The sequence below is a fragment of the Notolabrus celidotus genome, chromosome 7, assembly GCF_009762535.1.
Source record: "Notolabrus celidotus isolate fNotCel1 chromosome 7, fNotCel1.pri, whole genome shotgun sequence".
Classification (NCBI taxonomy): domain Eukaryota; kingdom Metazoa; phylum Chordata; class Actinopteri; order Labriformes; family Labridae; genus Notolabrus; species Notolabrus celidotus.
Genome location: NC_048278.1, coordinates 18,830,588 through 18,844,845, shown reverse-complemented (window position 1 = coordinate 18,844,845; position 14,258 = coordinate 18,830,588). Strand labels below are relative to the sequence as shown.

General features: G+C 40.3%; 1 protein-coding gene across 1 annotated transcript in view; it reads left to right on the top strand.

Annotated features, from left to right (window-relative positions):
- Window positions 1-14,258, top strand: part of klhl5 (kelch-like family member 5) — a 37,750-nt gene that overhangs the window by 12,648 nt on the left and 10,844 nt on the right. Inside the window, 6 exon segments of the mRNA XM_034688830.1 lie at window positions 1,201-1,297; window positions 1,299-1,338; window positions 3,067-3,083; window positions 3,085-3,264; window positions 6,357-6,569; window positions 13,574-13,760. Coding sequence (XP_034544721.1) covers window positions 1,201-1,297; window positions 1,299-1,338; window positions 3,067-3,083; window positions 3,085-3,264; window positions 6,357-6,569; window positions 13,574-13,760 — 734 coding nt within the window.

The window sequence follows — 14,258 nt, the reverse complement described above, 5'->3', positions numbered from 1 at the left end:
AATAACAATCCCTCTGCTTCCTTTTCAGCATGTTTGGTTTATCCTGCTGTAACTTTAGGAGAGATAAATGGTTGTAGCGCACATCTTTTTAGGACATTATTATCTTGACCTTCCAATGCCCTTATTTTCTATAACACCTTTTAGCTCAGACTTATGCGGTGTCTTTCATCCTCCTTGTATGAACGAGTGGAAAATATTAAATGTATCCCCTGTAAGATGATGTGCGGCTCTCAGTCTCAGCTCTAAAGAACCACAGGCATACGTGACACAGCGTTAAACTGTTTTTTATCTGACTATTGTTCGCTGTGGTTGCTTATTTTAACACTTGAACTTTCCAGCTCGTACACTCATACATGCTGCACCTTCACCTAACAAGACCTACAGTCCTACAAATGCTCCTCACATGTATCTGTAAGGGCAGTTATAGAAGAAACACATGTTAAAACTCTAAACCAGGCAGCTTTAGACTTTCCATAGACATATAAGCTTGTCAACAACTCACAAGCAGCTCATGAAAGATTCTGTTAGGCTGTACAGTTTTTGTAGTTGCTTTTTAAATGTATGCAATCACTTTTATATGTGACTAAACAATATAGGTTTTGCAGAAAGAGAACTTCTTGTATATTGTGATGTCCAACTGTGCCAGAAGGCAGAGTTTTCAAAGAGTCTGTCACACTTGTGGCAGTATGAAAAGATGGAAGAGAAGATGTGATAATGGTTTAAATATAGAGATAAGTGTACACGTTTTCAGACAGTTAATGAGTTTAGTTTTATAACATGAAATGTACGTAAATAGCTTTAGAGAGAAGGTCAGGCCTACCTTACTGCCTCACACCTGCACAGCTGAGGGAATGATCCTGAATGTTGGTGTTTCAAGATGACTTCAATGGATTCCCAGTTCTTGCGTTGGAAAGATGTAGGGGAAAGGGCTTCAGTTCTGGAGCTTACTTATGCCTTTAATGTGCCTCTCATGTAAAGCTCCCCTGTGATGTATTTACAAGATAATAATGCCATGTGTTGTCTGGTCGTGTTATTCTTTCCAGGCTGCCCCCTCCCTCTCTGTTATGCCATCTTTTCCCTGTCAGCTCAGACTCCTGTCCTGTCAGCAAGGTCAGAGTGTTCTGTCCTTCCATTACAGCTGGCGTCCATCCTCTCTGACTGATGCCTGACTCTGCCTCTCTCTCCCCGCCTCTCTTACAGGCTGGTCCTCTCATCCGTATCTGACTACTTTGCAGCCATGTTTACCAGCGACGTTAGGGAGGCCAAGCAGGATGAGGTGAAGATGGAGGGAGTTGACCCCCGATGCACTGTGGGTCCTGGTGCAGTATGCTTACACAGGTACACAGACGGACTTACAACACACTGTGTATTAGAAGAAAAGATGAGGCTTCTTACTTCAGGTGTCACGCCAATAGACTGTATATAAAGTGGACAGCGTCGCTCCGCCTTTCCCATTGAACGTTTTTTTGAAACAGCGTTTCTCTCTACAGCAGCTGTCAAAGTAAATCCGGGAGTGAACCCCGTTTTTTAACTTCTAATAACTAACAAAAAACAAACTTTTCAGACAAAGAGGCCTTGAACACAAAACAGTCAAATAATAACTACATATCACCACAGTATACGGATGTGAGAAACATTCGTACGACGTGTATTTATTTTTTTACATTTTGACCGCAGCCCCATTCAAATGAATGGGGGAGACAGCGTTTTGAACTATACTGCAGCAAGCCACCAGGGGGAGCAGCTCTTTGCAGCGACCTGACTTCGAGTCGAGCAAGATGACGTCCATTTTTTTTACAGTCTATGGTACAGTCTATGCTATGGTCACACCGCATCACGCCAGATGTGGAACAGATGCAAGGAACATGAATACATTTGACAGTATTACACCGAGGATTTAAAATGACCAGTTACCCTCGCTAAAAAAAAGAATATTAAGAAAGGCTTGTGATTGTAGAAACAGGAAGGTAGGTATACAACTTATGTATAAACAATGTTACAAAACGTATATTGATAACTATTAGAATAAAGGTCGACTGAATGCCTAATTTTCTATAACACTTTTACTCACGATAATATTTTTTTAAAGGTATTTTTGGGGGCATTGTTGCTTTACTAGATAGGAAACTGACAAGAGACAGGATATGTGGGGAGTAGAGAGTGGGCAAGACATGCAGCTAATGGCCATGGTCCGGAGTCGAGCCAACCAACGCTGCAACGAGTCCAAACAAACCTTGTCACCTGAGGCGCGCACTTAAGCAGCCTAGGCGAACAGCGCTCAAATATGTGTGAAGTTAGAATTGAGATGTGATGTTAAGTGAGTCTGAAGTGTTTGGTTTATGGAACTAAAGGTGCTTAAATTTGATCTTCAATAGCTGAGCAAACCTCAAAAAATATTTGTGCGTGTTCTACTTGTCACCTGTTATACCCTTTTGTGTCAAAAACCCAATTTTAAAACTCTAGTAAATACACAACAATGAACCACGTAGTTGTTGTGACAGAGTCTTATTTCATAACTGTGAACATGAGCAATTAAACACTGATTGCCTGCTAGCAAGCACACCAAATGTGTATAAACCCAATGCTTAAAACAGTCCCCAGAAAATTGTTTAATCCTCTATGTATACATTTACCAACATTATTGTTTTATAAAATTCTGTTTTATAAGATTACTTCATTGAAATAAAAATATAAGTAGAGAAACATTTTTAAAGCTGAATATTTACAGTGGGAACAAAAGGGTTTGGGGCTAAATGCCAAAGATGGTGAGGGAAACATTCCAGCTATTGTTTTGCAGTGTTAGTGTTTATATTGTCTTAAACAGTACACACAACCACTGTGGAAGCCTGAGAAAGAGTAATTAACTCTAAGTGGGTTTGGTTTGGCCAATAAATTTTAAAAACTTCCCCAAGCCGGCCAACTTCACCAGCCGGCATGTGCTTATCTCTGTGAATGGGTTCATTTTGGTCTTAGTAATGCCAAGACCAGTTAATGTCAGAGTTAGTCCTGATCTCAAAACCTTTTAAATAACACACCTTTCGCACTTATTTCTTCCTGCGTATCCAGGCCGTCTTGAGTTGAGGGGAGGACACCATTGAGTCTCTGCTGTCGGCCTCCTGTCTGCTGCAGTTGTCGTCTGTGGTTCAGGCCTGCTGCTCCTTCCTGATGAAGCAGCTCCACCCCTCAAACTGTCTGGGTATCCGCTCCTACGCTGATGCACAGGGCTGCAATGACCTGCAGCGAGCTGCTCATGCCTACACCATGGTGGGTACATCTCAACCATATTTGAGAAAATGAATGAAACACAATATCTGAGTGAATATCTAGAATGGTGATCTTGAGTCAGGTCAACCACAGGTGAAGTTCAGGCCCTCACAATGAATGTAAGAAGATTACCGGGCTTCTTTAACCTCTCCCTCTTCACCTTGTACACTTCTTTGGCCATTTTCCAGCCTAGATGATATTCTTGGTACATAATGGTCCCCCATTCTCATCTCACCACACACTATTATCACCACAATGGCAGTTTTCAGCCCAGGGTTGCTATGGTGACTGTGAAAAAGCTCCTCTATCACATTCATTACTCTCTTTCTTATTCTTTTTCTTTCCTGTCTGCCTTACATGCCTTTTATTTTCACCTTGCCTCCCTCTGTGTGACTGTCTATGACAGTGTCAGCGCTCCTCTTTTCCTCCATTAATTTCTCTGTTTCTCTCTCAGTGGATTATTGTTCAACTTTAATCTTGGGTAATTAGGTCGTTGAGGTTGTTTTATCATGGTGTGGCTGTCTGCCTGTGTCTGTAATTCTCTCTCTCTCAAACACACTCATGCACACACGCCTTACTCTCACACTGCTCAGCGTGTTATAATTACAGACAACAGGCAGGAGCTACACAATAGAATGGATAGGGACAGGGAAATTTACATGTCACACGTTTTCCTTCCTGTTTTGCAGTTCCCACAAGAAATACCTTTATCTATTTGATAAAAAAATAATCATTAGAAGAGGGACTAGAAAAATGTCTGCAAGAGCTAAGCTTCATATTCACTGTATAAAAGCCAAATCAGCATTGATGATGTTATCATCTCCAACCTTACTGTCAGAGATGACACAAATATGAGCAACATCTGAGCACTAAAGTAGAGTAGAATAGAGTAGAATAGAATGGAGTAGAGTAGAATAGAGTAGAGTAGTGTATAAAGAGTAGAAAAGAGTACAGTAGAATACAGTAGAGAAGAGTAGAATAGAGTAGAGAAGAGTAGAGTAGAATAGAGTAGAGAAGAATAGAGTAAAGTAGAGTAGAATAGAGTAGAGTAGAGAAGTGAAGAATAGAGTAGAATAGAGTAAAGTAGAGTAGAATGGAGTAGAATAGAGTAGAGTAGAGAAGTGAAGAATAGAGTAGAATAGAGTAAAGTAGAGTAGATTAGAGTAGAATAGAGTAAAGTAGAGTAGAGTAGAGTAGAGTAGAGTAGAGTAGAGTAGAGTAGAGTAGAGTAGAGAAAAGAAGAGAAGAGGAGAGAATAGTAGAGAGAGAGGAGTAGAGTACAGCAGAGAGTAGAGTAGAGAAGAGTGGAATAGAGAAGTGTAGAGTAGAATAGAGTAGAGGTTTATTGCGATTTGCACAGGTACGTTTGATTTTTTGGGATTACCTCTAGAATCAGCTCTAAAAAAAATATCAAGTATAAATGATGGAAGAACAATACAAGAGATAAAAAGCAGCATTATCAATTAAATATTAGTTATAAAAAGTACCAAAGAAATGTACTCTTAAAAACAAAAAACATAAATATGAAATGAGATTGCATATAAAACAGAGAAATATATGGACTCTTGTCCCAGGATTATGAACATCTATTACTGCACACTATCTTAACTTAACTTAACTAACTCTATTATTGCACACGTGTTTACATTCCTTCTTGCTTTCAGAAATCTTTCAGAGCCATTACTTCATAATTACAATACTGCACTGTTTTGTTAATTGTTGTTATTGCACATTGTTGCTGCACTGTGAGGTAGTTAACTGTCTGTGTGGTGGGGGATATGATATTTTCTTCCTACTTGATTTCCTGTGATAATAGTCTCACAGTAGAGGGGAAGATGCTGTGGTAAAAGTGGGCCCTGTGAGTAGAGATGCTCACTGGCCTGTGGTGTCTCAGGTTGTAGCCTGAGTCCTTCCATCTGAATAGAGCGCGAGCCGGGTGGTATTTGTCTCTAAGGATGATCTGCACTTTACTCCTGCAGCAGTGTGGAAAAGTGTGCCCGTGGAGGAGAGGTCAGTGCGGATGATTCTCTCTGCAGTCGTGCTGACCCATTGAAGTGATTTGCTCTCAGACAGGGTGCTGTTCCAAGACTACACAGTGATGCCACTGGTGTGGACACTTTCAACAAGACCTCTGAAAGCCTGGGTCAGGGACTGATGCTTTATTCCGGCCTTCTTTAGCAGCCTGATAAAGTAAAGCTGCTGCTTTGCTTTTTCATATAGTTGAAGAGGTGTTTTTGGCCCAGATGAGATTCCAAAAATGTGAAGACCAAGGAACTTAATCCTGTCAACCCAATCCACCTCGGTCCCTTGATGGGGTCGAAGAGGAGTGGGCTTCCCTCCTGGAGTCCAGAATCACTCCCTCTGTTTTGTCTGTCTAGAAGCAGGCCATAGTCCTTACCTTTGGTGGTGATTTTGTGGACCAGATTCCTGTCATTTTTACTGCATGCATTATTTAAGCATCGGCCTCTCTTTTTAAGTATCTACTTTTCCAATCCACATCTGTATTTACACGCATGCACGCATCAGTAAATTTGCAGATCTTTAGCATGGCTGCCACATTCTCTGGCTCCAGCATTTTAATTTCAAGGATTTACTTTTGTCAAAGGTGTGGGACAAACAGACATCATGAGATGTGTTTCGGAAAATTTAATTTGTAGCTAATGTGGGGTGGACATCTGTGATTATTTGTTGACATACTGTATTATGAATCAAACATGGATAGTGTAATTGAGAGAAAAAATGAAGATGAATCTAAAATAAGTGTTAGTTCAGCCCTACTCTTCCCAGGAATTCTTCTTGTCTTCTACAACTGAATTATTTCAACATTTCCTCACCCCCACCCTTTCTTGTCTTGAGCTTTTCATCCATCGCCCCCTGATCTTTCTCAAGCCTTCATTTCCTTTCTTTTATTCCCCCTACTCCCAACCCCTGATCTCTTTTCGCTCTCTCTACTCATAACTTCCAATTGGATTTTCCTCCTGTCATTCCTCTTTTTTCTGCATCTCATTAATCCTTCACCCATTAATCTTTGGAGTCGTATGTGCCCTTTTCCTTATCTTCTCTTATTTTCCTTTCATCTCTTTGTCTTCCAGGAACACTTCCTAGATGTTGTTGGAGGCCAGGAGTTCCTGCTGCTCCCGCTGGAGGAGATGGAGAGGCTGCTCACATCTGAAGACGTCAACGTGCCAGACGAGGAAACTGTGGTGACCTCTCTGCTCACATGGGTTGGACATGATATGGCCACAAGGCAACGTCAGCTATCCAGGCTGATGGCTCACATTCGACTGCCACTGCTGCAGCCACAGGTGAGCTGTGTGCGTAGTCTGCTGTTGTTACTTTCATATTAGGAGCATCTACTATCAGTATTTTTCATTCATTAAAAAAATACCAAGGGGAAACAGTGTGAAATAGGTTGCCATAATGATTAATCTAGAGAAATTGATCACCCAAATTAGCAGCTCCCTTCGGTTTTACTTAGCTTCACAGAAAGTCTGTTTAGCTGTAAATCCTTCAATTTTAATGCTTTGGTTTCCTTTCTTTGCTGCACCAAACAGCAGATAGAAACTTTTTAGAGAGAATTTAGTATCAGAGGAGCAAGATTTTTCTTTCAAGAGTTGGTAGAGACCAAAATCAGAGCTTAATGAGCATGATTATTGGTATTACATTCATCAAATGACTAGGACCACGAGTAAACTTGACGGATAAATGTGTTTTTCTCTTACTTCATTTCAAACTGTTATTCACTTTTTCCATTTTATGAATTCTTGATCACACTGTGTCAAACACAGTGGATGCTTTTCCATAAAAATAACAAGAGGACACAGTTTGCTGTGTGTCATGACTTAATGTGACCCATATTGGAATCACTGAGTGGCAAATCCACACAGAAGAGAAAAAAGCTTCTGATAAAAGTGTGAATTGTGCAGTGCTGGCAGCTATTATTTACCCATTTCAGTGCCTGCTTCACGGCAGACTTTCCAATAATTATAAAACAGCTAATTATAAAGCAAACACAACTAGAAAATTCTGCAGCAGCTCACTCTCCTGATAGCATTTTTCCATGTGGAAGAGTTTGAAAAGTTGCTTTGTCTGCAGGATATTGCCGTTAAATCACACAATAATATTTTCTCATGTAAACTTCTTCTTACAAGCATGTCTGTCATGATTATGTATTAATCTGGCAGCTATCACTCATGCCATGATCACTGGACAGTCTGGGTTTTAACATCCGTTATAATGTGCTACAGTTACCATCAACTCTCTGAGAAGGCCAATACATTTCATTCTAACTGCCTATAAGCACTGTTGCGTTTGAAAGAGAATTTTTTTAGGCTCATTTACATCGAAAGGGGGCAATTTTGGGCCAAATATATTTATACTGCCTAATTTGAATATGTTTAAATAGCACCAGAGTGCAAAGACACTTCTTGCTCGGCAGTTAAGGATCCATTTCACCCCCTGCAGGTGCTTTGAGAATTACATCTCTTTTTGTCTTATTATTTGAATCTGAATTTTGTACTCGTATTGCCAAAGACACCGTAAATATGAATCAGACCCATTATAACTATTACCTGATCCCCTAATAATGATAACATAGCACCTGTCAACAAGCCTCTCTGTCACCTTTTCCCACCTTTCCGCCATTGTCTCCTTTTCTCTCTTTTGTCTGTCATTACAGTATTTCTCAATCGCTAAAACACTAAACCCTTTTGTCTGAACCAAATTCTTAGCGGCCTGAACCCATGTATTGAATCAGTCACTCTTTTGGCAAAATCATAAGCACTTTTCACCTGTTAGACACAACTTACAAACACATTCTCACTCACTAAAACACATGTTGCACTGTGATGCACTTGTGCTGCATAAAGGTAAGCACAGGTAGCAAAAGTTAAACACATTTGAAGCACTGGAGTCACAGCTTAAACACAACCACTCAGAACTGATCACACTTGTGGCTCATGATGTGAGGAAACCAATATAAGCAAGTTCAGAGAGCACTGGTTGTTGAAGGTTGTACAATGGACAGAAATAATCTGAGAGGCGGAGGAGGTGGTCGAGGAGGGAGAGGAGGCCAGGGAGACTGTGGCCTGTGATGTGGATGAAGTCCTGTGGCCTGACCCAGAACAATAAACATTATTTCTACAGCTTCATGTCCTGAGTGTTGTGTTTTCAGTCTTTTGATGTAGTGTGTAATGACTGCTCAGTATTGTTTTCATTTTTATTGACTTGGGGTATGGTCTAACAACATTGTTTGGTTTTGCAGGAAGAGTCAGAGGTTTGGTGAATGTAGTTTGAAATTTGGGTTTTGTGCTTATAGTGTTGAGAAAAGCCTGGTGGATGTCAAAAAACGTGTTTTAGCAATTGAGAAATACTGTAATGAATCTGTATATTACCGACAAGCAAACAGTAAAACAAATTACACAGATTTACAAAATACACTAGTACCAACTTTTTTAGTGTGGATACTTAACATTTGTCTTAATGTAGCTTAGCACAAGCTAAGCAAGAGGCCACAGTTTGTCTCAGTGATTCACCTCATGATCTGCTGCTCTTTCTTCACTATCTGTCCCCTTTAAGCAATTAGAGAGACTAAAGCAATAACACTAACTGTGAATCACAATCATTACTCTGTCAGGTGTGTGTGCGCTGTGAGTTTATATTTATTTATGTGCATTCCAGATGCTATGTGTAGATCCCCATGCTCTTCCTACTCCTCTGTCTTCCTTGCTTGAGAAAAGGAATATCTTTTCTGGTAATTTGATGCTGAGAAGTTAATATGCCAGGCATAAGCTCCATTTCTGCCTTAGGCGCTGGATGCACATACACACACGCACACACTCTTTTTAAACCTTAATTAAGTGTGAAATCTCTCTTAACTGCAGCTAAATTATCTGTTCTCCTCATCTCCCTCATCAGTCTTCTCCCCAACCATATATAAAGGAACTGTAGAGATAAATCTCCCCTTCATCCCCACTTCCTCTTTCCATCTTCTCTGGCTGTGTCTACATGTCCCCCAGGTTGAGCACATGTGTGGTATCCAGATATATGACTCTGCCCTGGTCAGCTGAAATCACAAGAAGCTGTAGTATGTAATCAGGGGGAAAGATGGATGGTAGAGAAGTGAAGCAGTGGAACAAGAACAGAGAGAGCATCAGCGGGACACACACAGAGCAGAGGTTTGATCCAGCCTTTAACAGTGAAACACCAAACACCACCATGTGACAGTGATAGATGAATTAACAGTAATGGCCTCATGAGCTGTAAAATGCCAATAAAACAGCATATAAACCTCACACAGACAACCAATCAATATTCATCAACCAATTAGTCAGCGCTCTATCTGGGCCGCTGTGAGATTTCTCATCAAGAGGGATGTCAGTGCACCAAATTAATACCTTTAATCCCTTCTCCCCATTACACTGTCAGACACAAACTAACACTCACACTTGCTTTAATCTTCTCAGTGGAGCATCTGTTGGCTGTTAATCAGGCAGTAAATGTGTGTGTGGGTGTCTTCGTCAACAATGATCGTATATTTATGTGTTGATTCATTTATTAAGGATTTATTTTGTCTACAAAATGGAAGAAATGTCCTGAGTGCCATAACTTTTATTTCTTGAATATTTCAAAAACACCTACAAAAATACATGAAAGACAATTTTACAATTGCTGAGCTTGAACCAGTAAATCTGAAGCCTCTGTAATGGCAATTTCTTGTTTAGACTATGATGTCAGCGTGATAGATGAAATAAACTCATAGAGAGACAAATGATTGTCTTTTGTCAAGTTTTATCATCAGCACTCTTTGCAAAGAGGGAGAAAACAAGTGAACTTCTCTCAGTCGAAGTCAGATGTCTTCTGCCCAAGAAATGTGAGCTCAAACAGCATATAGAAAATAATGAAAACAGGTGTGGTACATTGACAGGAAGCTTCTTCCAAAAAAGGTAAAATCCTGTGGTCTAACAAAGATCATTGATGGGTAGAATACAGGATCTGTAGAAGAAGGATTTATGGAAATACAGGAAACCTTACTTCTTATAAAAAAAAAAAGCCTTCTGTGTACGACCTTGGAGAAGAGCACCTGCAACAGTTCCTATCAGTCTTACACAAGCACAGAGAAACACAAAGCACAACAGTTTATTCATTAATATTCCACCACACCTCTTTGTTAAGTATTTGCTTAGATTGCAGGCCAGTCCATCTTTCTTCCTAAAATAACTCTTTAATAGAGACTGTCTGCACTGTCATTTGCAAGAGATCAGAGTGGATTTGTGTATCCAGAGACCAAGTGCATATCAATGAGTAGGTTGCTGTACAACATGGGAATCAGTTACTCTGTATGCTAATGATTCAGCTTTCATACACTGAAGCGATACAAACAAAAAAACATGACATGCCCTCAAAACAGTCACGCTGTCATGGTAAGTACAGAACTTCTTCATTGTGGTGGAAATCTGGAAATGAAAGATCCAATCAATAAATGTTTGTCTTTGTGAGCTTTATAAAGGCATTCAGGGAGGTTTGCAAAGCAGTTAGCAGAGTGATCTGACAAGCAAAACAGAGTCTGCAAAACTGACCAAGAGAAAAGATTCATCATGGTATTATTACCTGCACAGAGTATAAGATGACTGCATCAATAAACAAAACTAGAGAGCTGTGAGGAAAACCAGAGAGCTTTTTACAGCCTTTCACTTCCTAGTCACTTTTTGACCTCTCACTCCCTAGTCTCCTCCTCAGCTACGGGTACAGATAAAAATATATAAATCACAGAAGGATTGTGTGTGTGGAATTTACTTAATACAAGTCAGCTAAGGAAAAGGATAACATAATAGCTTCTGATTTTTCCCATTACACCCATAGACTGTATAAAATAGGGTCGTAGTATCCGTGACGACACCCATCTGTTTCTGAAGCACTATTTTGAGGCCAATCGTTGTAAGAGGCCATATTGCTGCTGTCGAGGGATTGTGATGTAAAGAGGCGGGCTTTGAGCCTCCTAGCCAACAGCTACAGTGTTGCCGCCTGTCAATCAAGTCAGATGTGCCTCTCATTGGAAGACTCGTAATCTCAATATCTTTGAAATTGCTGTGTTAGAAAAAATTTCATCCCCGTACAGTGTGTGCCGATCGAGAAATTAGCTATCCTACACTCGTCTTTTGTACCATGCTGTAAACATGTTAATTTCTGCTGTAAAAGTCGTCTTTTTTGAATTGGTGTGTATGTGGTTTCCGGTACTTCCGGAGCCAACCTCAAGCGGATCCTCGATGAACTGCAGTTTTTAGTACTTCTACATTGGACTCATATTTTTAGACCGGAGGTTGCCGATTGATTACACTCAGTGATGGAGAAGGATGGTGTTTGGCTGGTAGTGAGAGCCAGTACTACTAATGTTAAGCATGTCTTATGCTAACCTTTATAGATATCATACTAGCACCAAGAGACCAAAGTACAGCTAAGACTGATCGAAACGTTATTTGTCATGAAGTGTGGAGACCAATCAGGTGATTCAAAAATTGAATGGGTTCCATTCTCTTAGAAATGGATGATTTTGTTGTTTAAAAACCATGTCCCTCTATTCAGTGCTTGTAGAGATGTTTCAATTTAACCCTTAGTTTAAACTTTTTGTTGGTGCTATAAGAAAACTAAGGGGACCAAAAGTCAACATGTTTCATCCCCTGGTGACCATAAATGTAAATAACTAACGTATCCATCGATGTCAAACTGCTTAAAAGAAATTAACACAAATGTACACACATTTTGACGGTGTCCCTTTTGGTATTCCTTTGGTGACAATCAATTACTACACACATCTATGTAGCTCTATTTTTATGCACAGGTGCAAAGTGAGGAAGATGTTCTTAAAACAATGAAATGGAGATTGATGAGTGTGAGAGCTGTTCTTGTGAGGGAGCTGAAAGGGGAGTGAAGCATAAATCCACATAGCTTGGAGATCTGTGTTATTGCCTGTGCAGGAGTGTGTCGTGTGTGTGTGTGTGTGTGTGTGTGTGTGTGTGTGTGTGTGTGTGTGTGTGTGTGTGTGTGTGTGTGTGTGTGTGTGTGTGTGTGTGTGTGTGTTTGTCATAAGTGGTCCATTTTGATCCAAACAGAGAGGGGAGCACTTCTTCCTCCCTCCCCGCTGTTAGGTAAAGAGAAGATAGAGAGGCAAGGTGATTCGTCGGCAGGATGGGGTCTTATCTCACCCTCCATGTTCAGTCCTTCACAGAATGATGGATGAATAGCACAGCAGATGACAAACCTCATCTTCTATCGCCATCCATTTTTTTTATCACTGGCACACAAATAAAATCCAGAATAGGTTTCACTCTAATTTTTCCCTCTGTGCATGTGTGCAATAGAAGTGTGTGTTCACCCTGGTGTGTAAGCTGCTTATCCATTTAGCACGCTTGCTTTACGCTCGCCACGTCTGACTGAGAAAATTGATTTCATATTCAGTGACCAAATGGAATTATTCAGGCCACATCTTTCTTTTCCTGTTGGAATTATGGAGGAAAAGGAGGGTGTAAAATAATTTAGCTTTTCTTATTTTTCCCTGAATAGTCTCTTTTTTTTCTTTTATCAACTATATTAAACTTCTTCTGTGATTGAATTTTTGCAGTCACATTTAAACGTCCCCTCTGACTTTGTATCAACCAACGTACACACACAAATACATTTACCTGCAAGTTTACACACAGTTTGAAAACTTTAAATTACTTTTATAAAAAAAACAGTTTCCCCTCTGCAGCCATTTATTAACGCGGTCACACACACACACACACACACACACACACAAACACACACCTATCTAAATGTAAATCATGTCGTTCTTGCCTGCAGGGAACTTGCCTCTCGCCAGCTTGCCGCTCTCTCAGGCAGTGATTTCCTGTGAATGTATTTTAAGGAACAGACTGGTGGATTGAAGTGCTTCATGCTGCAGCCCCGGGCTGTTTCTATGTGTGTGTGAGAGAGAGACTGTGTATATGTGTGTGGTGATAGATGAGGTTAGAGGATACAGGCTAAGTTGATGAGATGCTGAGGACAGATTAGTCCTCTAGTGTGTCAGATGATCAGCGTGTGCGTACTCCTCTGTATGAGTGTGTGTAATACTAATGACTGCTGGTCTGGTCTGATCTAATCTCTCAATCAATGAGAGATCGGCTTTGTTCTGACCCCCAGACCTCCTCAATCAGTGATAACATCTTAACACACAGGTCTGCAATTGCAATACACACACATACTCACATCTACACACACTGTATTTGTTTCTACAGCTTGTTGACTTGATTGTGTGTGTTTCTTTTATGTGTAGTTCCTAGCTGACCTGGAGTCAAACCCTCTGCTGCGGGACAGTATTGAGTGCCAGCGACTGCTGATGGAAGGGATGAAGTATCACCTCCTACCCCAGCGTCGGCCCCTGCTTCAGAGCCCCCGAACCAGACCCCGCAAGGCCACCGTAGGGGCCATGTTTGCTGTGGGAGGCATGGATGCTACCAAAGGTAGAGCAATAATGTGTGTTATACATTACCCACACAGCCAAACATTTCATAATGGCAGAGCATAAAATGTATTTATTTGTTGTGTTATATTTCTGTCAATTCAGCCTTCTTTTTATAGCTCATGACAAAGAGATGATAACAAATGAAAGGGAGAAGTGGGGGCAGGGGGTGGGATGGGTTTTCAGACAGTTTTCTGTACACATCCCTTTTTTATTACTTAGAATTGTAGAAAAATACTAAACACATCTATTTCATAAGACATGCCCATAGGATAGGACACAGTACAACCAAAATTGCACAGAAATGTTAACTAGTGTGTTTTTAACGATTAGATGGTACAGAAATTTCCCCGCATTTTTTTCATTTCTATAAATCATGACTTTGGACGGACAATTTTTTTTTTAAATCAAGCAAAGAGTAATCAAATGTTGCCATCCTGCTATGTCACTTTTTAAGTGAACAAATGTACACATGGATATAATATCTGTATGATACTAA